This window comes from Acipenser ruthenus, chromosome 5 (genome assembly GCF_902713425.1).
Source record: "Acipenser ruthenus chromosome 5, fAciRut3.2 maternal haplotype, whole genome shotgun sequence".
Classification (NCBI taxonomy): domain Eukaryota; kingdom Metazoa; phylum Chordata; class Actinopteri; order Acipenseriformes; family Acipenseridae; genus Acipenser; species Acipenser ruthenus.
In genome coordinates, this window is record NC_081193.1 from 23,641,487 (window position 1) to 23,667,436 (window position 25,950).

The following is a 25,950-nucleotide window of genomic DNA, read 5'->3' on the forward strand; positions in this document are numbered from 1 at the left end:
TCAGTTCTCTCTGGAGAACCTAAGAATGCTCAACAAAAGGAGCTATTATAAAAGGCTTCTGATGCTTGCTACTGTTCACATCCGCTAAAGGGCTGCATTTTTGTTCTTGATGCAGGAGTCCTCCGATCGGCCAATAGGTTAAAGTAGTATATGCTCTAGTAATAGTTTGGCCAGTGGGTCAATTAACCATTTGTTGCATTTTTGCTGCATAGCTGCATTCTTCATGTACACCCTACAACCGGGGATGCAATGTTAACAGGTGTTTGTATTTGTGTACCCTCTTCAAGCCAGAGTTAACCTCACCTTATCCCTAGCTTTAATTATGGCAGCAGCCTTTACAACAACTAAAATGACTACTTAGGGTCAGATCTGTACATAGTGGCCTATGGCACACTGAAGGACAACATGGGGTTATAACCAGCTTCCTGACGGGATTTAGTTATGAACACATATCCCAGGGCACTTTAAAAAACACTCTACACTTCAAGCAAGCAAAAGCTAGATCAAAAATAGACTTTTTTAAAAATCTGCCTTTGACGGTGTCAGCCGCCTCTGATCTCCACATTACGCCAGACACAGAATTCCTCTCTGAGATCAAGAGGCAGAAGAACTATTCCATCTGTCAACTACAGAATTTTGCCAGGGACATATTACTCTTAAGATAGGACACACCAAGCCTATAGGCAATGTTTGTAAGCGAGGAGTAGTTGTTAGCTGGTACAATTATGGTAAGGGTATATACAGCACAAGACAAAAACACTTTGGAAGACATGCATTGTTAAATGCATATGACTGAAAAATGCACACTTGTCTTTCATGAATACACTATGAAATTAAGTTTTTCTAATGGGCACCTCCACTCCCCTCTTTTCCTCCAGGAAAGCGGCTCTGGTTGCCAGGTTGTCTGCAGCCCCTAATGATCCGCAGTAACAATCAGCTCCTCAGTTCCTGCGAGAGCAGCACTTCACTAACACTTCATTGTTTTACTTTTCCTGGTCCGACGTCGTCAAGATCCTGACTCGTTAACAAAAACAAACTGCTCTTTCATTGGGCCTCGCCATCCCTGGTTGTTAACAGGGGCTCTCTCTGCTTTTCCACACACATTATCCAGTGATAGGCAGGCTTTCGCTAATTTACCAGCTATTAATCTTGGCAAAAGGAACGAGATAAGGTTTACAATGACCAAAAATGATGACTACTAATTTGTGTTTTTGATCACAGTTTAGTAACTGGCTACCTCATTTCTTATAAAATGTTATTTTTTTTTCTATTTATTTATTTGGACCTCATGATTCTGCATCATGGATTCAATGTCTTTATTCATCACTTCCCGTGAGACATCTAAACAAGCAGACTAGTATAGATTACTATAGATCATATGCAGACAGAAAATACTGTCAGTGAAAATCCTATACAATTTAGCAACACTTCCGGATTGCATACTTGGAAAAGGCACCCACATTTGATATTGAAGGAGGCATTGGTTGAGCGCGCCTCCTCCTTGCTGACCGTGTTGGTGGCCACACACTGGAAGTTGCCAGCATCCTCGTGGCGGTCTACGGCTGTGAATTTCAGGTTGCTGCTCTCCTTGAAGCGTCTCTCCGAGTCCTGGACGGGCACACCGTCGTGCAACCAGTCGAACGCCATGTTGGTTGGATTCTCCACCTCACAGCGCAGGATGGCGCTACGCCCATGGAGGGCATCCTGGGACTTTGGCTCCTTGGTAAAGTAGATGGCTGCCTGGACACAGAGAACTGTCAGGAGAGAGAAGGAGAGCCAGAGAGAGGAAAGAGATGAGATTTAGTCTGGTGCTGATTATGCACGGAGGGTGGACAATTGTCAATACAAAAAAAAAAATATCCTTATCAAGTTTCATCACAACTATACAAGAGGTTACCTAGATAAATGAAGAAAAAAAAATAGATACAGACAGACAGGTGCCAATCTTTATACTATGATAACACTCAATACAAAAGCATGCACTTAAGTTTCATCACAATTGGGGAAAGCAGCTCTCTAGATGCAAACCTTTGAAGTGTAGCATCTGCCCATTGGCCTCATTTAACTGCTATTTCTCCACCGATATACTTTCCATCCTGCTTTTAAAATGGTCTGTGTATATTGCAGCAAATCTACGTCACCCTATGGTAGTTAAGCTGTTGATGGCACCTGGCAGCGTGCCGGCTATGCTTAGCCTGTGGCGTACATCATTAGAAGGCTTTAGTTTTCCCATGTGCTGATTGAAAGATGAACATATTCCACTCTATAAAGCATAAATCATACACATGATCACGAAAATGTAATTCTGCTTCTGTGGGACATTTCTCAAGCTTCAGAGCTGCAAAAAACAGCTTTCAACAGGAGAAAGCTAAAAGTGTTGTGCAATACTTTGAACACTACTTAACAGAAACATTAAGGAACACTGTAAACAACGTACTTCCTAAAGTATTATTAATCAATGCTATGACCTTGGTAACAGGAGCGCACTAGGTTGGCCAATTCAGTACTTTTATTAGAACACATGCACTATATACTAACAACGTGGCTTTTACAAATGTATATCCACCAGGTTGCAATACACCACCACCACCACTGCATTGTACTGCAATTCAACTCTTTCCACACAGTAATAAATATTGCATAGAAGACATACCATCATACTGCAAAGACCACATACTATAACAAACTGGATTGTAATAAAAGCAAACAGTGAAAACAAGTTCCAAAAAAAAAATATTAATTGTGGAAATACTTAGCTCAGCTTGCTGCTCTGGAAAAAGTGATATTTCAGACAATTTTCTAGCATGTAATTAGGGCACAGCGCTACACAGTAAATCCCCCCAGGCACCTGTATTCTATGTTTCAGGGAAATCTTCTATTGAAAAAGAAAAGGTCAAGACTGTACAAGGGTATGGGGCTTCCCACTGACCCTGCCTCTCAATGGGGCTCCACTAGATGCAAAGCTGGTAGGTGGGAAAAATCCTTATGATCTACCATTCTCTCCAAATTTTTACCAATGCTACTCGCACTAATTCCACCCTTGATCTCTCTTCCTGGGAGATGAACGAGCAGGCATGGCACTAAATAAAACAAGGAGCCTTTTCAGAAATGAAAGTCCAGTTTGTACAAGCCGAATGATTGCAGAACTTTTTCTAGTTGAGTCTGAAAAGGATTCCAATATGGCTTAGTAACCCATTCATACCCATATTCCCAGGGATGGAAATAAGATTCCTATTGCATAGCAGTTTCACCCATTCCAGGTTTTCTTACAAGCTTGATTAGCCACAGTGTATAAGTAACAAGCTCAGGTGTGTCTTATTAAACCTATAGAAAAAACAGGAATGGATCAAACTGCTATGCAATGGCAGTCTTATTTCCATCTCTATCTGTTTATATATATATATAAAAAAAACACGCTTTAAATGTCCAACTTTTTTTCAGAATGAAAAAATCCCTGTACAGTACAAGCTGTTTGACGGCTCTGGGCTGTTACTTGGGACATCCATGTATGCAAAGGACACAGACATGAGCTTTTTATATGCTATGAACAAGGACAGTAAGGGTTTAAGCAAATACAAACAGCTGTTTCTGCTGTCTGGAAAAAGAAAATAGCAGCACTTTTTTCCTCTTTCATTGTATTTCTCTTTCAGCATTTCCTAAAAGGGTGAAGGTAGTATCACGAGAAAGGAAAAGACAGCACACAAGGTCATCATGTTTGTTTGAAAGGACCCTGTTCTTGCTCTGCTCGGCACTCCCACGCAACTGCATGACCTCATCACTGTGACCTAGCGGGGATTCTGGGATTCCAAATGCTTTTGCTTCTTCAGTCTTAACAGAACTGCAGACAGACAGCCCGCAGATGGTTCAAATAGCTGGCCAGCCATCCAGAACCTTTCCAAAATACACAGGCTGATGAAACAACAAGAACTCTGAGAAGTGCAACGTGGGAGGGGGGTGCGGAAACAATAAACACCCCAATTAAAAATGTTGTAAAGGGTTGATCTGCTCAGATGTCGCTCATTGCCATCGGGAGTTTTCAAGTAACGAATGAAGATGACTGGATGTGCACCCCAGGTGGTTAGGGCGCTTTGCAAACTGCATTTTAGGAATTTTCTATTATGGTTATACACTTGATTATACATTCATCGCTGTGAATACGCAGATACATTTGTTCATTGAAGCAGAACCTTTTTTTTTTTTTTTTTAAACTGCTTTAGGGAGATAGAGTGATAAAAAGCAGGCAGTCGTTAAATTTAAGAAAATGCTGCATTTTGGAAACTCTTGAAGGCTTCCTGGCCCGCAGACAACAGTGAAGTGGACTGTTGAACAGGCGCCATTTCAATGTGTGCTGTAATAGCAGCTGAGAATTCCTGCGTTTGTCTGATTTGAGCAACATGGTTTTTACTCATTCAAGTTTTTAATGAAAACTTGGTGGAGCAGGGCCTTTATGGGAAGTTCAGCAGTTCCAACCAGAGCTAATGCAGTGGAAGGCTATTAAAGGTAAGCTTAGATAAGATAAATAAGAAATGTTTAATAATGCTACTATTTTTATTTTTACCAAATAAGAGAGAAGAATTTGGTTAACACTCCTTTAACTGGAAGCGAACATGATGAGAACATGTAAGAGATTGGACCAAAGTTTATCTACAGTAGTTCTTTCAGGAACCTGTTAGGTTTACCTGTATTACAGTGAGGATTAGTAATAAGTGTTTGAGTAAAGCTTGGTGGCACAAAGGCTTAGCAAGGGCTCTCCTGTAGGAACAATACAACTGCTGTAACCAGGTTATGGAGTGTTCTGACCCTGTCATCACCCCTTCATGTAAAAAATTAAGAATTTCACCCACAAACCAAATTCCATGATAAATCTATGCTGCTCTACAACTTCAATAAAAAAAGGCACACACGACCCGCCCGTCCCCCACTCCTTACAAATGGCACAACAGTACTTACCTTAACTGATCCTATTAACCCGTGCATCACAAGCACCCCTCCACCCCAAACAGTAAAATCAGCCTGAAAATTCTGTAAAGCAAATTATCAGAACGCCAATAGTTCAAAAGCCAAATTTTATTTAAATAAATAAACAAACAAACAAACATTTATTTTATCAGTATGAGAGACACCTGTGACCCTTCCCTTTTCCAGGTGGAATTGGGCCACTCCCATAAAATTACACAGGTAATTGTTTTTTGCAGTGGAATATGTCTCCAGTGAGTCAGCCATCTCTCTATGTTGTGCGTAATCACAAAGGTATTTACAAAGCCCAGTAACAGAGCACATAACTACAAATCCATTAACTCAGGCTGGCGATAAAGCTATAAAACAACAACAACAAATGCTTCTCTTAGACTTCCTCAAAGCACACTGGAGTTTTATGGAGTTTTATGGGTTTTTGTCATTATCAGTCAAGTCCAGGGCCTATGGTAGATTTACTACAGCAGCTGTTCCTTTGGCATGCATACTGTACTGTACATATGCAATTTACATTCATTACATAAAATCAACTTTAAAAAATCAGGAATAAAAAACCAGCAGGGCTGTGTTCAAAGGTTCGTTCGCTAGCCAGGAACTCGAAGGTAGTTTTAAACCTTCGATTGTTTGTCATGTGGCATTCGCACACTTTTTTTTTCTCTTTCTGGTAACAAACTGTTTGACATTGTGTGAATAAAATCACACATTAAAAGTCACTTGCATGCAAAAATGCATATTATGTAAATAAAAGTTGTATTAAAATCCATTACCAAATCGTTATACGTAGCAACTCTATATGGCACCGCTGCCGTGTATGGAGCAGGGTACAGTATCCAAAGCACTGGTGGGGGGGGAGTTGTACCTATAGCGATTGTATTGCTTCAGTAAAACATGTACTGAATACTTAGTGTACAAGACAGTGTAAGAGAAGTGCTATGGTAGAATATGTTTGAAACGTACAAAATATACGCCAACACTAAATTTTAATTTCGAAAACTGAGCACCGTCTTCCCCTCCCCCCTCCAGCTCATGTTATCCAGAGGCAAACCTTTAATTTCTTCATTTGTCATCTCAACAGCAAAGCATGGTATAGCGCAGTGGCCCTCAAAGTAATTTGGGCACGGGCATAAATTGATCTTGCGGGCATGCTGTTTTAGTGGGAGTTATTCTTGGCTCACTATGATAAGGCCAAGTCTCAGGCAGTAATTGTGCGTGCTGCGCTTATTCTTTAAATAATTTATATAAAATATGCAATGCAAGTATTTTTAAATAGCATGAATAAACTAAAATAAGAGGATAGACTGCGTCTCACTTTGCTTCAATTTGGCAAATTTGTCAGCACTACTCTGTTTTAAAAGATCGCTCATCTCCAGTACAATTACTCAGAGAAAGTGGATTCGTAACTAAATCGACTACGGTGTTTCCCTTGTCTGGTGAAATTAAAATATATATATATATATATATATAGAGAGAATTAAAATCTAAATACTGAAATGTACTATTTTTCTCAATAACAATTGTCGATATTCAGTGCTTCATATTAACACCCCGCCTCTGCTCACGAATGATTGGACAGCTGTCAGATCTTTCACTTTCCCACTGGCTACTCACTCGCCTTCAATTTTCATGCAGAATACCATGAACGGCCCCTGCTTGCTTATGATTGGATAGCTGCGTAAAACTTAGCACATATGGGGGCTCCCGAGTGGTGCATCCAGTAAAGGCGCTCCGTGTGGAGTGCAGGATGTGCCCTATAGTCTGGACGTCGCGAGTTCGAGTCCAGGCTATTCCTTTGCCGACTGAGGACAGGAACTTCCAGGGGGCGGCTCTCAATTGGCCGAGCGTCGCCCGAGGGATGGGAGGGTTAGGTCGGCCAGGGTGTCCTCGGCTCACCGCGCACCAGCAACTCCTGTAGTCTTTGAGGACCACTGGTATAGCGTAAGTTGTATTGAAAGAAATGTCTCAAAACCCCTTTGCTGTTTGGGATTTTTTTTGTTAAATGCCCAGACAACCAAAAAAAAAGTTGAATGCAAACTGTGCAATCGACTGTTGATGTATCATGGAGGCACAACCAATCTGCAGGGTCACTTTACAAGCATAAGTTCATATTATTAATATTTTTTTAGTAGTAGTAAAATGTGACTGATAACCTGCTTGGAACGGTGACTGTTAAATAAAGCTTTGTTTCGTCCAAGTCCACTGCAGTTGGTGCTGCTGCAATGCAAGTTTACTGTATCGCAAGCAGCATCAATTACGTGTAAATAAACGTGTATTTTTATTTTTATTGAAATTATAAAAAACATGATTACTGTTCTATAGTATTTTTAAACCATGTGAATTATGCAAATTAGTATCAAAAGGTTCGACCCTTCCTTCGCTAATGCTTTGCGAACCTTCGAAGGCCAAAATGTACCCTTCGTTGCAGCCCTAAAAAACAGCTACTGTACTTGCTTATATAAAATAAAAACTCATAAAAGGCCTTGTTGTTTTGGTGACTAGCACAAGTTACCGAAACCACAGCTTTACCCTTGCATCTGCATGCAGCATTTAAAGCAAGAATGCTTCATTTCATCTAGTCTTGGAAAACTTCTGTCCTGTAGTTAGACAGTAAAGATCCCTGGTTAAGATCAACAGCAAGCAAAGCTAATGACATTCCAATAAGTGGGTTTAGGGCTCCTTTGGAACACTGTCAGGCGCTACACGCAGATCCAAAAAGGAAATCCACACCCTTTTCATTGCTTTTATTCACTTCCTGTCTAGACCCTTGAACTGAAGAACAGATTTTTATTTTCAGAGATGCTGTCCAGTTTGCTGTATACCGCAATACAATTACAAAACAAGTATGCTAATGGAGCAACAAGCTGTAAATACAAAATCTCTACTAAAATATTGATGACTATGATCTACATTGTGGTACAATGTTCAATAACAATGCAAGTGTGATGTCCAGTGTATAGGCTTAGGACAGATGGACAGGTATCTCTGTATACTTTCAGATTCTGACTTTCACAATACCCAAGATCACCCATCAGCTGCCAACACAGAGAGTTGCTATTTATTGCTTGAATGTTTAGGGACATCTGATAACATTTGATTGGAATGAATGTTAAGACAAAAGACTCATTGAATAAAACGTGCTGTGACAGAAATAAAGGCGACACTAGATTTAGAGCATATTTAATTAGCGCAGGCAAGTTGTTCACACATGCAGACTTCTTGAGCAGCAGGATTTCCTGCTTATAAAATCAGACCTACAGCAGAAGCAGAATTCTGTTAATTGTTTACAGGAATGGGACACAATACTTTCATTTTTAAACAAACTCTTAAAATACTGCCGCTTTTAACATTACATACTGTAGCTTACACAACTTTACTGCTGAACTGGCCAAAGGCAAGCAACACGACTGTTTCCGATTAGATTCCCGGCATGTAAAGGAACCCCATTTTACTCTTTTAATGAACTATAGATCACTAGAGCAGGACTTGTGATTACGGCAATACTATATTCAGTGCAACCATTAGATAAACGCCAGGCTTTCCTGCAATGGAAACTCATCTACCGGTAATATTTTTAAAATCAGGTGAATTTAAATTACTGCGGCAAAACACCAACACTTATGACCTGAACATGTATACAGTAGTATAACACTGATGATAGTTTATAAGTAACTAAAAATGTTAGTTACAAAAAACAAAAAAAACAATAACCGCAGTCTCTGTATTGTATTGCCTGTGTCAGGTTTACTTTGATTTGGGATGGAAGTAGTTTTCTTCCATCACAACCAAGAAAAAAATATATTAAATCATATTAAATAAAAGCAAAACCAACCCCATCATTAATGCAGCTAATTCTGAACTTCCAATACTAAAACCATGATAAATTACTTTCCGATTTTATGTTTTACAGGCTGTGTGGTCCAGTGGTTAAAGAAAAGGGCTTATAACCAGGAGGTCCCCGGTTCAAATCCCACCTCAGCCACTGACTCATTGTGTGACCCTGAGCAAGTCACTTAACCTCCTTGTGCTCCGTCTTTCAGGTGAGACGTAATTTTAAGTGACTCTGCAGCTGATGCATAGTTCACACACCCTAGTCTCTGTAAGTCGCCTTGGATAAAGGCGTCTGCTAAATAAACAAATAATAATAACAGGCATTGTGTACTTTATTACAGGCTATAATGACTAGAGGGGGGAGATACGGGAACATCTGGGTTTCTCAAATATTATAAAACATCCTTATACACCACAAACCTGTTATTAGAAGGCCTTTAAAAGGCCACAAATCTATTTTTGTGCTGACACTGCCAATGGGATGATCATAACACAGGAAGAGATAGTGCTACTTAGATGCATTGCTTCCAGTATATTTATTGCAGAGATCTTCTGCGTAGAACTTAGTGTCAAATTGAACCTTACTAAATAGCAACATTTGCTTTTCAAAACCATATTAAAATACAGTGATGGCTATGCTGTATGAAAACCTCTGTGATCCTGAAACATGTGCTTTAAAAAAGTCACTTCAAAAGTAATCCTCTATATTAATAAATCAACACACAGTCCAACACTGAACACCTCCCTTGTGTTCGTTCTTTAGCCAGTGCGGTACAGTTCTCTGCGCTTCGCATTCAAAACTACTGATCAGCTCCTATTGCTTTTCACAGATTTTAGAATGGAATGAAAATTAAAAGAAACTAAACATTTGTATTCAGTTTAAGTTTCACAACGGTTTGTGCAAAAAGGAGTTGCCAAAAACAGCTTTAAGTTGGTGGACCTTTCTCCAATATCATCAGAAGGAATAGTGCCAAAGATACCATTCACACACTTGTATTTAAAAAAAAGTTTTTTTTTTTTTTTCCTCTTCCAGTCTCTCCACTACTGTATCTCAGATTTCCATCAGAGGCCTAAATCCCAGACAATGGAGGGGAAATATTTGACTTGAAGTATGTGTACAGAGTATAGAATTATTTACTATACACTAAAGTTGATGATAAAACAGCAGACGTCAAATATTTGTCAAACACTTGGGTCTATACAATATTCCAGACCCTGGTGCCAAAAAAAGATTCAACAGTAAAGTGTACATAAAAAGGAGACTGTTATCAGCTCAAGTCCTGAATCTACAGGGCTGTGAAAACCTAGAGAACTTCTACAAAACAGAAGAAAGCCAGGCGTTCAGTATCACAGTAAGATGCAGTACGTACAGTACAATACGCAACTGTCCTAGAGCCTACAGTAGCAAAGGGCTGACCAAACTTTGCTCAAAGGGGGAACAGCCCACAATGGACTGATACTGTTCAGGTACTGTTTTAAAAAAAAAAAAAAAAAAAAAAAAGTAAAACATATAGTAATTTTTGGGGTTCAACAATTTGAAACTCCTGATCATCAATTGCCAGAAGCATCAGGGCTAAGCTGACAAGTCATGAGCTAGATCCCTCCCACCCCAGGGGATTTGCAGCCCTAGGAGTACAGGGTTTGCAGGGCTATGGTACTGTAGATTTTTTCTCAGCAGTTTGGAAATCTACTGCAGGTCTAAATGAAGAAAATGTGCACAAGTGTCTCGGTTTCACAGGCCTTTCATTACTAGAACCTCTAAATTAAATCTTAATCTCACACCTTGCTCTGCACCACCCCTACAACCTCCTCCGGGTCTAAATGTTAATGTGGAAAACAAAAAAAAACCCACACACAAATATCAGGCTTTGCACGTCCCTCACTGAAACTTAACAAAACTGTTTCACGCAGCACAGGGATGCAGAGTAGGTGTTTAATCCTAGAAACTAGCAAAAGTGATTTCAGATCATTTTATAATATCCTGTCCAGCTCTTCTTGAGGATGAGACAAACATCCTAAACAATTATCTTTACTGAAAAAGTAAATACCAAAACGACACAAAAAGGACATATTCCATTAAAGGGATTGATAGTAAGCTTTTCCGATTTTCAAAATTAACATTATGTAAAAGCAATTTACCCAGGGTTTAAAGGACATTGGAGACAATGCTCATGATTCCTAGTATGGCTATTGCAAGATCGGCTTCAGAAAGTTGCATGATGTTTGCAAACAGTGTGCCGTATCAACACAAACTGTTTGATAAGTGAAGTATTGTGAGACAACTTAAAATGTGCTTACAATTACCAAGAAACAGACAGAAGTTTATAGTTTCCGTTTATTTAATCAAACCTACAGTACAAAAGCTGAGGCTGCACAGACAGCAGAACGTTTATATGGAGCAATGCCTTGCACAAGACAGGCAGCCTTGGTGGACTCATAGAACACGACTGTGGCATTGTTTGATCTTTAAAATAAAAAAAATAAGACAGATTTCTTGTAGGCCAAACCAAATCCTGATAATCTACTGAAAACAGAAGTTATCCAGGCTCATCCTGAAGATGATTGCTTCATCATGTACATTTGTAGACAACATCCGTTAAATACATCAGAATTACTGTATCTCTGGATGTGACCAGAATGTGCCCCAGAAAGCAAAAAAAAGAAAAAAAGGAAAGCATGGACTGAATACATTCGAGCAACTGAAACAAATGATTCATGTGCAAAATAGACAGCTGCTTTGATGTCCTTTGTATAGTAAAGCCTGGACTCTCCCCTTTCAACGTGCTAAACCATCAGAGTGGCCTGCTCAAAAGACAACCAACTAAATGGGAGTGTTAGGGAGGGGGTTGTTCATTATAACACTTTTTTTTTAAAGGGGAACTGCATCTTCAGGTTTGCATGCCTTTTCTTCTGAACTGCAGGAGGCCATATCACTTACCTCTAATCCATTTTAAACATTTGATACACGGAAAAAGCTGAATACCCCCTAAAGCGAGAATACCCCCCCTCCCCAAAACGACTCTATCTGTATATCGCTATGGAAACAAACCCTGTAAAATACACCCCTGCGCCGCAACAGAGAGCTCACTGTTTGAGTCTCACTGCCCCTTGGCCTCAGGAAATCTAGAGGACTGGGTGAATTAATGGACCAAATGTTGGGGAAGATTATATTTCTGTAATACATCCACATTCAGGGGGTTGACTGGTGGCTGTCTCAAACACTGGCCAAATCTTATAAATACTAAGCGAATATTAAATACATTATTTTATTTATTTTTTTTACCCCAATTTTCTAAAAAGAGACCTTGAGAAAACAAACGCAAAAGATTCACCCCTGCTGGCTCGAAACACACTTGGTCACTTGTACTTGACCTACAGTAGTGAACAGAGCATACTGCATCCACTGTTTGCATGCCCTGTGCTGCTTAATGTGCTGGGTTCTGGAACACTCAGCAATCTGTAGAGTCCAGAGATCGGGACTTGGGTAGAAAGAGGGGCTATGAATGTTCACTAGTGGGTAAGTGTTCAGACAGTGTTTTTCAATTGGACTAAGAGCCATTGTTCAAGTATGCCAACATACCAGCTTTTGTTTCAACTAAGAATTAACTACAATCAGCTTGGTTTTCCCAGTGCCTAAAAGAAGCCACTAAAAGCCTTTAAATGATCAGCTGGCCCCACATATTGTACACCAGCCCACAATCTATCTTTTAAAAAGTAAATGGTTGAAACAATACCCTGGACTATCAGGGGTAGGCCACTTGATAACTGGAGCGGACAACCATTCCGCTATAAAATGTCAAATGTATCGTATAGGACGGGGTGAATGGTAGTTGCTTTATTAGCAATTGCAAAACTACTAGAAAACCTAAAAAGTCATGGTGAGTGTGGATGCCACGCAATCTTGTAGCACACATGACCTTGCAATTCAGACGAGTGATCTTGAGAGACTCGGGAACACTGTGGTGTGAACGTCTAACCAACCAGGATTAACCAAACCACATATCCAGTGATGGCCCTAGTTATAGTCTAATTAATAAAAAGGTGGCAGCTGTGGTAAATAATTGGGCATCCTCAGTACACAGCAAAATGAACTGCAATTGAATTGATGACCACATCAGACGTATCGTAGACTATTTTTTAATCCAGGGACCAATCTGTTGGTTGGGTGTGAAAGTGATCCTTTCTGTCAACAAATATTGATCTCTGATTTACCGTAAGAGGGCTCAGATGATGAGGCACAATACTAATCAATTCCATATTCAAGGTTTACCCTTAAGGTTACCAGCAATCAGTGTTAACAGGATATGCAGGGGTCAGGAGGTTTTCAAAACAGACCACATTTTCTCAAACCTGGAAACAGACCAAGACTTAAAACTTGCAGTAATAACAAAAGACAGCAAGTTTACATAATATTAAAAAAAAGAGTTCGGGCTTATTCAAATATTTAAAACGTACAAAAAAAACCAACATGCAGTATCTACAGTAGCTACCATTTTTTTAGTTTCTCAGAAAAAAAGTCTGTTTGACAATCACTGCTATGGACACCAATGGATGCCAAGTTCTATAACTGACTTGCCCAGCACTCAAAGAACAGTGGTAACCAGTAAAATAAGCATCTGACAAAAAGATCATGCAAAGGAAAATAGGTATTTACCAAATCAGTATGTTAACTACTGTATTAATAATAATAATAATAATAATAATAATAATAATAATAATAATAATATTTATTTCTTAGCAGACGCCCTTATCCAGGGCGACTTACAATTGTTACAAGATATCACATTATTTTTACATACAATTACATTATTTTTACATACAATTACCCATTTATACAGTTGGGTTTTTACTGGAGCAACCTAGGTAAAGTACCTTGCTCAAGGGTACAGCAGCAGTGTCCCCCACCGAGGACTGAACCCACGACCCTCCAGTCAAGAGTCCAGAGCCCTAACCACTACTCCACACTGCTGCCCCTACTGTATAGTCATTGTATTAAAACATGCAATTTCTCTACTAGGTTTTCCCCTTTACCGTTATGTTTGAGCATCCACTAACTTATAATTAAGCATGCTTTGCAATTTTCTGCATGCATTGTTGTTTTTCTACAAAGTAGGCGACCCATTTACACTATAGAAGAACAGAAAATGAATAGATCTGCATCCCAGTGAGAACTTGGATACAACAGAACTACTACTGCATTAAATTCCTTTTGTTTTGTGGTTTCTTATGCTACACAGGAGAGCTTTAAAAAGTAAGTAATTCTACAATCTATAATCCTAAATTCTCTACAGATGGTAGTGGATTGTTTAGTTAACTTGTTTTGCGCATCATATGAACCCAGCGATTCAAGCATTTTTTAAATGTGGGAAATGACTTTCGAGTCTACCATGATCCCCTTAATATATACCTGTAGTATACATTGTATGTAGACTTATTTTTATAAAAAAAACCAAAAAAAAAAACCACAACTCTACAAAATAAAGTACTGCAGCTGATTGAGCTGGTAGAGGGAAGAAAAAAAAAACAGAACAGAGGAGTCACTCTGCTTGTGATCTGGTTGTTTAGTGAACCCCTGAAACCTTTCTATAAACCAATAAAGAATGGAGGCAAGAAAATGAATGTTGTTATATCCGTGGTCAGTACACCTTTAGATACCGACTCGCTAGAACGGAACACCTTAATTGTAGCACTTCCCCTGGCTAAATGTACTCTCTACACAGCCAATTCTGACTTTAATGAAACACTTAGTATCTACTAAAAGCACACACCTTGAGAAGGATGGAGAGATGTACTAATATGCAACGTGCAACACTAATGGCATTTAACCTTGTCTGAGAAATCCGTTCATAAATAACTGCTGTACTTTCCTCTTCATAATCTCTGATATTTATAAACCAATCAATATGTATGATACTGCGAGATAAAACTAAACTAGAATATAAATGTCCCCATATTAGTTTAGGTGAGCAAGAGAATGAAAGCACCTTGAGGGGGAACTAATGGACATTTTCAAATAGCGCACTGACACAACACAGCTGCACATTTTTTCCCTGAACCACCATTATCATGTTATTATCCACTATAAAGGAACGTGCTAATCTTATTTTAATCTCTTAATTACAAATACGGTACCATGGTATTTGATAATTACTGTGATCTCTAATCCCAATGTTGTAGTGTTGCCAAACATAACATACCATTCTCATCAGCTTTATAATCCAACAGCTGTTATTTGGCATGAAACATGGCTGAAAAAAGAAGAAAAAAATAAGAGAAACACAAATCAGGGAAAGAAAAAAAACCTTTGCAAAATCCTTACTGTACTGTAGGTCTTAAGATTGTTTCCAAAGTAATTCTGTTGCACTAAAGAGTAGGTTGCTTCAACCTTTAGTTTTTATTCCTGCACATGAATGAATGAATGAATGAATGAATGAATGAATGAATGAATGAATGAATGAATGTACAACCCTGTTTCCCCAGGTTTGATAAGAGTCACAAGTTGTGGTAACAAAACCGTATACTGGCAAGGGGAGGCTAATGAAAGTACTGTTTTTTGGGGTAATTTCTTGCCAAGAGACATTACAGAAGAAAGTAGAGTATGCACCTCTCGCTCCTATGGTATGCCAAAGTTAACGGGCCATTTTTTTGGTACATTGCATAATATTGCACCACCTAATTTAGGTGTGATCTCTACACTCTACTGTATAGTAAACACTATTAATCCTCAAAGCTGTAGCATGGACCCCCTTAGGTGTCCAGTTACTAATCATAAACCAACACCCTGTGATCCTGTTTTACTAAGGGAGTGTAAAAGCTGGGGCTGTAATTCAGTGTGTAACAGGGTCTAGCCCTGCCCTGCAGGGGGGTCACTTCAAAAGGTAGTAGCAGGTGGATCAAAGCTGTGGCTCACCAGTTTATGTCCAACCCACGAACCATAAAGACACCAGTAAAGATGTCACAAATATGGAAATCAAATCTCACCCCATCATGGAATATTCAGTAATTAAACATTGGGATATCCTAGAAGTATAGGGTGGGGGAAATTATACTAAAAATTTACCCAAAAACAGGGAGGACATCTGTCTGATTACACAGAGATCTAACCCTGAGAACCGATATTTAGGAATACAGATATTTCCTCTTTTTAAAACACAATAATCTACTACAGGTGGGGGCACAATAAACACAAGAGTATCCTGTTTAATCAAACCCCTTAAGGAGCCATTCTGATAGATGTTCTGTTCCTGTGGATTACAGAGAGTTTAACATTTTAATTCCACAAACACAAGTGTGCCCCTAGGTGGTTTTCACACCTTGGCAAGCCTTCGCACAGAGGTGTCAGACTGGGAAGGAGCTATCGTCTGTGACAGCAAAGGATGTAGCAATGTATACTTAACAATGAAGAACACAGAAAAACAGTGTCTGGTTTATATACGCTACACATGTAACTGACCGTAATGCTGCTATCAAATGTGTTCTCTGGAAACCAAACTTTGCTGTCTGGTTTTCCTTCAAAAAAGGGGGGCAACTAATGTCCAAGCATGTTCACCTGCTGTATATAAAAAATAAATAGTAATCTACACTTGGGGAATGAAACAAACCTGTAAACTTCAGGCTAATGCACAGGAAGATTGTTAATACCCTGTCGTTTAATTTGTAGTTTGATGACAGATATATAAAATGGGGCCTTTCACGTTTCTGTCTATAGTCAATATCCTTAGAGTAAAATTATTTTGTCTACAATACCTGCTTTCACACACCATTGCACTTAATGAGAATCAACCCCACTCCCATTCATACTGTAGTTAAGGTACTCCCTAGTGACACAAGAATGTGATCTGGATACACTCTGCACTGCATTGTATCTGAATTGCGTGTCTGAGCAGCCAAGCTGGAAATTCAATGCCCTGACCTCCCGAGCTGGAGAGGGCACGAGCACCAGAGGGGAGCCTTGAGAGCCGTGCATCTGGAGATAAATTCACTCCCCTACAGTGTGAAACCACCGAAAGAAAATATAAAGCCAGTAAAAAAGGATAGAAGGACATGCATCAATTCCTTCTGTCCCTAGTTGCAGATTTAAAAGGAGTACTGTAGCTCTTCATTATAGAAGTGTGACTCTTTAAAACTGGGTTATAAATGGGGCCCTGTTCACAAAGCTTAACAAAGCTTGACACTTTGAGAACGTTAAAGAAACAGCAGTCTGGAACATTTTTGTTCACAATTCTACAGGGATACAAAGACACTTTACAAGCTACAGTATAGTACTGCTGAATTACCAGCAACTTCACACTCATGTAGAATCAAAAGCTACGGAGGCAGGTAGAGAATCTATCACACACACAAAGAGAGACCATAAGTCAGTCTAGCTCTGCTTTATCTTGTTGGGGGAGATAACTCCTGACAGTCCTGCAAGATGGGGCTCTGTCCAAATAGCAACTGAGGCTGCTGTAACTTAATTACCTAAATGAACATACATTCTGCTTGATGTTGCGGCGGGAGAGTGATGGAACGGAACACAGGGCCAACATCAAAGCTGTGCCTCGACTCCTGGGATCACATGTGCTCGCTCCCAGCAGGTTAACTGGCAGCACCTGTTCCAAAGGGTTCAAGGAGCACACAAAATCAGCATTTAAACTGCTCTGCACTCTTCCATCACAAACAGACTACAGGGTTTTCAGGTCATCAAAATGAGAGAAAAAAAGATTTGGATACTACAATTTCACAAAAAGAAATACATCTGTTTTGCAACAAAACTGATAAATGTTGCAAAATAATTTGGGTGAAGAAAAAAAAAATAGTAGTATCTGGAACATTCATGATACACTTTATGAAAAACTCCAATTAGCCTTGGTGACCTTAAGGTTAAGCCCTTTCATCTATTGAAGCTGTTTCAAAACTCAACCCTGCCCAGTTTTGGAAGTCTTTCATCTGTCTGTGGTATATCAGTCCTTGGAGAGGATTTGCCTGCAGGGCTGTCCAAGGTGGTCTGATTAAACCAAGCTTCGAGTCTTCAATGCAGGCAATGGGTTCTGTCCTACTCAAGGGACCATTCTGTGAGTGATGCTCCTTAATTTGGAGTAAGAAAATCAAAAACCTGGGGGATCCTGCCCTCTGTTTACTGCATCGATGTAGCAGTATGTAACATGCACCTTTCCAACATTAGCTGTATGTGAAAGCTCGTCCCTGTAAAGGGGGGGTCACTAATATTAGTGTCCAAAAGCCTTAACATTAAAACACTGCTAAATGCATCAGTGATGTAATTATTTAAAACACTTTCTGGGCTGATAACACCAAGCTCTTATTAAATTACAGGTTTATATGATACAAATTGATAGATACGGTGCTTTGGAGTCCCAGCAAACTTCAAATTAAAGCCAGTTTACATTAAGCCTGGGCCCTAAGGGAATGCCAATTAAGTCAGTTAAGAAAAATGGTTCTCTGGACCATCAAGTAAAGAAGCCACTCTGGAGAGTATCAAATATTCCTTTTATGAAGTAGTCTTCCCCCTCCACTTGTCTTAATCTTCACTTCCTTCTTTTGCTTCCGTTCTGCTTTAAGATGAAGCATGCAATTACTTTTCCCAGCTATTTAGCTCCATGCTGGGCTCATTAATGTGAAAAAAATGAGCATCTGATTAATTTCACAGGTGCATTATTAACCATATTTCCCCTGATTAAACTTCTTGCTTATCTAGTGCTTAGTCGACACAGACAAATGCTTTGTCATTTTTTAATAATCCAGATCCACACTTCATTGATTCAGTGGTCACTGAATGAATTTCTGGCGAATGAATTGAAAGCACACTGTATCATTAACGAGGCAGGCTTGACGGCAACAAGGATCTTGTTAAAATGCAGTAAGCTATGCCACCAGACAATTTCACAGCATGAATCTTCCAAGCCTGAAGTGTTTATGAAATACCAGATGTCGCATCTTTGGCACCGATATCCCCATTTCCAAGCCGTATCTTTCTTTTTTTCTTTTCTTTATTTCCGCAAGTGGAGGGACCCCACTGAAAGTAAATGCATCTCTAATTGCCAGGGCTCATTAAAATAGGGCCCTTGACGAGGGCAAGAGGTCAGATGCTGTCAGGAGGAGACAGCATCCAGTTCCATTCCCAGCATGCACAACATCCTGTGTGCCAATTACCCATCACAAAGACTTCTCCAAGACCTGGCATGTCCGTCAGGGATAGCAAAGCCTACACTGGTTAACCCTTGTGCCCGTCAGGTCAGGAGAGTATTGTACAGCAGAGGAAGCCTACACTAACCTAAAATGTGTCCCACTGCACAGGCAGTTTGAATCATTTAGAAAACTGCTTGGACATGAGAAGAGTTAGCTGCTAATGCGATAGGTGCCCCTTCTGTGTTTGAGACTCAAACTTGTGAAAAAACACACCTGATCCCAACAGGAAGAGACAAGCAGATGATATAACACTGCAGTGCCAACTGGGATTAAAACAGGCAGTCCCCCAGTTCATGTCAAACAGAGGATCATTTAAAAACAAAACAGCTGGGACTAAAATAATATTTTTACATGCTTGCTATTCTAGTTCTCTTACCTTAATAAAGCAATTGCTAGGTTCCAGGCTTGGTTGTATGCTTGGCGTGTACATGCATCCCATGTTGCAATAGTGTTGAAGCAATATGTCTACCGTAGCTACACTATGAGATTCCCTGGAATTACCACTTGGTCCAGTTCAAAACAAGGGGCTGACAAAACACAGTAGCAGAAAGGGGTGAATGACCATGCCAGTTTTACATCCAAGACATTCCATCCATGTCAAGCAGTAAGGGCAACAGGACTTCAGAGTTACAGCTCTTTGTTTAGAGTAAACAGGCTTTAGGGCTTATCAAGTACAGTAGTCAATATTTCCAATCACTTGAATTGCTTTGAAACTTTGGCTGCTGCATTAGGTATCCCTGAAAGCAGCTGCTGCCCAACAGTGAATACTCAATGTGTTAAAACAAGGAAATGTAAGACCAAAACCCACACATTAATAAGGTCACTATTAATATCAAGTTGTAGTAAGACCAGTGCAAGTGGGGGAGGTGATGGAGGCTGTTAACAAAACACACACACAAAATACTGGCACCCCAGTTCCAACTTACAAAGCTTTATCTCCAAATCTTAACAGGTCAAAGTGACCAATTGTTAGACCCAGTGAAAATGAGTAACGGTTTACAAAAACACAGACTTGTCTGGGATGGAAATAAGACTTGTGTTGCTTAACAGTTTCACCCTTTCCAGGTTTTACTATGAGCTTGATTAGTCACAGTGTATAGGTAACCAGCTCATTAAACTCCAAGTAAAACTAGGAATGGATATAACTTATGCAATGGGAGTCTTATTTCCATACGTTTACAAAGCTTTAGTGATGGTACCAAGAACACATTACAACAATGCCCCTCTTCACTCATGGCCTGCAATGGTATTCCTTAGCTTACCCACTACACTGGATTCCAAAGCTCTGCAGTAATTTATAAGCTGATTAAAGGGAATGATATGTTATTTACCTGTCTTACAGAGAGTCTTTAGACAAGAAAGAAAGATATACTATTGTCACTCGAAGCACTGAGTGCAATAAACTGACATTGATTTACACAACCTGGGTATCAGGTTTCAGGTCAAAATCACATAAAATGTTTAAGATAACAAAGTATGTGTGACATTGAATTAAATACAGTACTGTTTTATTTATTTATTTTTTAATCCCTTCTCTCCTGCAACATATTTTACTCTGGGTAGGGAACAAAGCATTTAAGATCTGTAACACATCCTAATTATACTGTCAAGACAGGAAATGTGTTGCACAGCTTTCACTTAGAGAGCAGTACAAGGCCACAGTACAAGCTCGTCACAAAGTCTCATAAGGACAGTAAACAGGTTTTTTTTTTATGATACCCCTAAGCTCTCAAATAAAAGATTTGCTCTACTGCACACACAGGTTTATTCTAGCTTGCTTTACCACTTAGTTTTTTCTTCAGTTGATCCAAAATGAAAGACTTGGTTTAAGAATTTCAGAAGCAGAAAGAGATTTTACCTATTTATAATGACATTTACATTTTGTTTTGTAAAAAAGGATCCAAAAGGTTTATCTTCAGGACTGGAAAAAATGACTTGGAAATTACATTAAAATAAAACAAACATTTTCCAGTAGCCAAAAAGTTATATTGAGCCCAAAAAGGGAAAATCAAACAAAATTAACCCAGTGCTTTTTAAAGAGACTAACCAGAGTAACAATATACACTTCCAATCAGCAACTTAAATACAACACCCTGATGTTTAAAAATGACTCTGCCTGTCAAAACAGACAACCTATCTTTCATGGCTACTTTGAACTGGACATCATAATTGCGAGAGATGAGAATGATTAAACACATTCACAGCCCTCGAGGATAGATAGCAGATGCAATAGACAGCAAGAAGATAAAATACCTCTGCCATGCTGTTCTAAAAAGAAATCAGTATTACATTACGCACTGCAATATATCATCATCATACATAATGGGATTTTATTTTTAATACAGTACTCCCTAGTGACATGTACAGTATAGGGGGTGGAGCAAGACACTCACCAGGCAATGGATACACTTTCGATAGAGACCTTCCAAAAGCAACATCCTTCAGTTTTAATTGCTTGCTTTCTTTTTTTTTTTTTATTTAGTAGTCGGCAATTGTTTATCATTTTTTCTCCCACTTTGGAATAGCCAATTATTTTTAGGCTCAGCTCACCGCTACCACCCCCGCGCTGATTCGTGAGCGGCAAAGACGAGCACACGCTGTCCTCCGAAGCGTCAGCTGACCACTTCTTTTCACACTGCAGACCCACCACGCAGCCTTCTTTTCAGAGCCCTCAGTAAATTAATGTTGTCGTTGCCAATCTGTTTCAGTAATTCTCATCCACAACCAAATGATGAACGGTTTATATAATAAGCATGCTCTTATCATGCTTTTTTCTTTGTACCCAAAGTAGCATTAGTTGTAGAACACAATGCAGAAGGAATTCATCTTCTTGTCAATGCAATCCCAAAGTGTACATTGGCTTTGAAAACCAGTGGCAGAAAGATTTGCAGACACCACTTTCAACGTGGAGCATTACAGATGAACGGAAGCATCAAAAGCATACGCTGCACACAATAAGAGGAGTGTTAATGGCTGCATCAGAGCAAGCAATAGCAAACACTGAGGCCATGTGTGAAATCAGAGCACAGACAAGTTGGTACAGTATTATTTATATTGTACTATAAAAACACAGGAATGGAACACTCCATGCATGTGTGAGTATGTATGTTTGTATTTTTACTCATACACTGGCTAATTAAACTGCTAGCAAAACCTGGAAAGTATAAATGTGCTATTCAAAATGGAGTCTCTTACTGTATTTCCATTCCTCAAATACAAAATGTAAATACCACAATAGATAGTAAAACATCTGCCCCACAGCCCTTGTTGACAAGAGAGGATTTGAAAGGTTCTGTGTATACATTCTCTACAGAGCCACCATTGGAACCTGGGCAGTGGAGTGTGTCAGCTCCAAAGAGTCATGTGACAGTTACAATAATTCAATCCAACACACACACAAACCAAAAATGCTCTGTCACGTCCCAAGAGGGAAATCTTTAAAAGCTGCACTGGAGCTTTAAAAAACGGAAACAAAGGCTTTTGTACACACCACCATGTGTGGTTCTAAACTTGATTTGAAAAAAGACAACAATTAAAACCAAGAACAAAACCAAGCAGATAACCTTTTAGTGAAGTTAAACCTACAGCGAATCATACAGCGATAATCAACCACATCATGCTGAGATGCAACACTACTGCTAGGCTGAATGTAATTTAAAGCATACTGTTTATTTAATAAACCCCATTCAGGTTGTACTTTTGAGTTGTCACTGTAATAGGACTACACATTTTGGGTAATTTTTGTCAGTGTCAGTTATCAGGGATCTGCCTGGCCTCTGCTAATCTCTCCCAAGTCGACTTCCTGAACTCCTTCCAGAATTCCAAGTGTGTTCAAGTCTGGTTTACAAAGGTGATATTCATTACTCTGCAACACCGGTCACTACTGAACCATGCCTTTGCACTATTAAAAGCGCTTTGTGATGGTGGTCCACTATGAAAAGCATTATATAAAATAAAGATTGACTGATTGAGCGCACACTGTGCTGTACTAAAGCATGCTGCATTTACATCTAAGAAACGCAAAGCTACCAGCAAGAGTCAATTCACGCTTCAGTCAAGGGATCCATGTACAGCTATTGCTAAAAGTATTGCATTACTTAGAATTTTAGGATTGAGACAATACTTTAAAATTAAAATTATATGAACAAATTTAGATATTTTATATCATGTAATCAAAGAAACTACAAAATGATATCAAAAGACAAGAGTCTACCGGGAACCCATAATAGTACAGTATTTCATGTTCGGTTTCAAAGTGTCACATTTTTCAATTAGTCCGTTTTTCATGTATATGGAAAACTACAAAGCGGTATGTAATTCAATATGTTAACATAACATTATTCAGCAGGTTTCATTTGACTTTGACACAAAATTAGTTAATTCTATAGGATGATGCAAAACTTTTGGCCATTGCTGCACATACGTTTTAATTTTCAGGACACCCTCACTCAGACACATACAGTTCAGGCACTGTTGGAAAAGAAGATGCAAATCTCAATGGATTACTTGTGACACACAGTATTTGACTAAGCTACATTTGCATCAAACAATTTAACTGTACAGAATGACTTGAACAGGAATACTGCAGATCATGGAACCTACTGAAGAACTATTTTAGAATGTTTATTTCTATAAAAGGCTTAAGTTGTGAGCAGGTTCCTTCATTTGGGTTTGTCTTTTTTAAGAAGTTAAATCAAAAGAATATAGCTGGGGGCAGGGCGAAGCAGGAAATGAATTCACAGACCGCAAACATTCTTCTTCCTAGCTAGTAGAGTGTTGCAAGACTGTTCTGCATCCTCTCAATAATGAAGGCCTTGACAATAGTTTCTAAAGTGGTGATTGGAGGGGGTGCTGTCCTGCTAAGTAAGGTGATGCCTCATTCACATCTTGAAGTAATCTGTCTGTCAGTTTTTTTGCACCATACTGGTGGGCGCCTCTCTCTCTCTCTCTGTCTCTCTTAAACAGACATGGTTTGTGTGCAGCCTGAAGTGCTGCAGCTGGAGTTTTCAGGGATAATGATGACATGCCGGATCAAAATAGAACTGAAGCCAAAGCCTCTCTACTGTACTTCCAGCATTGCCAACCACACCAGCACAGCAATCCGGTGCACACTATCAGGTTTAGCCGTACAGTGCATGCATTCATTCAGTTAGTCATTCATGCATTCATTCATTCAGTCATTTCTGGGAAGCAGCTAGCAGGATGCACGTCTGCCTGGACATGCAGGAAACCATATCCCTGATACAATTATTAAAAAACACAAGACCCTATTTTAGAACAAAATCAATGCTTAGTGCACTACAACCAGGGTTTTCAAATTAAGCTGGCAGCGCAATCCACCGCTTAATACTATATTTGTGCCGGCTACTTCATTAAATATTAATTTTTGGGTATTGTCATTGTCCATTTTTTGTTGTATTATCGTACTATAGGCGATATATACAGTGCTCACCCGTTATAACACGCCTCATTATAGTGTGGAATCGGTTATAACACGGTAGGGTTGTGGCTCCCATTTGCTCCATAATGCCATTGCAGTAGCCCTTTTATACTCGTTATAAGCGGAACACAAATAGCACGGTCTTGTAACTATGGCTCCCCACTATAGCGTTATAAAGGGAGAGTACTGTATAGTACATAATAGCCTTCTCCATTGGCAGCACGCAGCACAATGTGATCGGTGTCCCGCTACCTTGCAAATACCACATACCTTAAAATGAATTAAACTCTGACTACAACCCCTAGTTAAAATAGCCTAATTTCAATAAGGATTACAATAAAGTATACTTTCAGTTTAGCCACTGAAATAATAGCAACATAGCAACTGGTAAGGGAGTTGACATATTTGGTTTGAGAGACTGTGGATTTTCTGGCAAGTCTGTGTAGAGACTCTACCTACAGTTCACATGCTGAATCATTTATTTCTGCAAAGAGGACACAGGCCACCTGTGCTAATGTATGCGTGTAATTTTATAGTGGTTTGCAGAAGTATTCACCCCCTACCAATAATGTCACATTTTGTTACAAATAATGTATGCACAGTTTTTCAAACAACCTTTTTTTATTCAAAGCTGTAGTGGTTAAACTGAACACTGTTATATGAGAAAGATGTTAAATGTCAGCAAAACTTGCAAAGAAAATGTACAAAATTAAATTTACTGGTTGCACAAGTATTCAGCCCCTTAAGTCAGTATTTGGTAGAAGCACCTTTTGCAGCAATTACTGCTATGAGTCTTTTTGGATGTCTCTACTAGCTTTGACAGTAGGATGGTGACATTTTTTACCATTCTTCAAAGAAAAATTGCTCCAGTTCTGATAAGTTTGTTGGGGATCGTCGATGGATTGCACTCCAAGTCTCGCCATAAATTTTCGATTGGATTAAAGTCAGGACTTTGACTGGGCCACTCAAGAAAATTAATTCTCCTCTTGTTCAACCACTCCAGTGTGGCTCTGGCTTTGTGCTTCGGGTCATTGTCCTGCTGAAATGTGAATTTCCTCCCAGTTTCAGAGTCTTGGCTGACTCAAACAGGTTTTACTCTAGGATTCGCCTATACTTTGCACCATCCATTCTCCCCTCTAGCCTGACAAGCTTCCCAGTCCCTGTTGAAGAGAAGCATCCCCATAACATGATGCTGCCATCACCATGCTTGACAGTTGGGATGGTGCTGACTGGGTGATGTACAGTGTTGGGCTTGGGCCCATGTATATTATAAAATATATCCAGGTGTGTGATAAACAGCTGTTCACAGGCAACTGCATATTCAAATACACATTTTAAACATTGCTTTAGACAACAGGTTTTAGACAACAGCCCCCTCCCCCCAACTCCAGATAGTATGTACTATTAAAGCAAAACTTTTGCACAGTAGATGGATGGACTCTTACTAAATTTGGTGTGGAATATTGCTGTCTGCCTCCTGCAGTGGTGTTATGGCCATGAGAACAGTCTCTGTGTGCAGCTGTCAC

The 25,950-nt window shown here is 39.4% G+C and overlaps 1 protein-coding gene across 2 annotated transcripts in view; it reads right to left on the reverse strand.

Annotated features, from left to right (window-relative positions):
* LOC117403111 (inactive tyrosine-protein kinase 7-like) overlaps window positions 1-25,950 on the reverse strand; it is a 98,015-nt gene that overhangs the window by 40,008 nt on the left and 32,057 nt on the right. For both annotated transcript variants that reach the window (XM_034005090.3, XM_034005089.3), the window contains one exon: window positions 1,461-1,754. In XM_034005090.3, coding sequence (XP_033860981.3) covers window positions 1,461-1,754 — 294 coding nt within the window. The remainder of the gene's footprint in view (window positions 1-1,460; window positions 1,755-25,950) is intronic.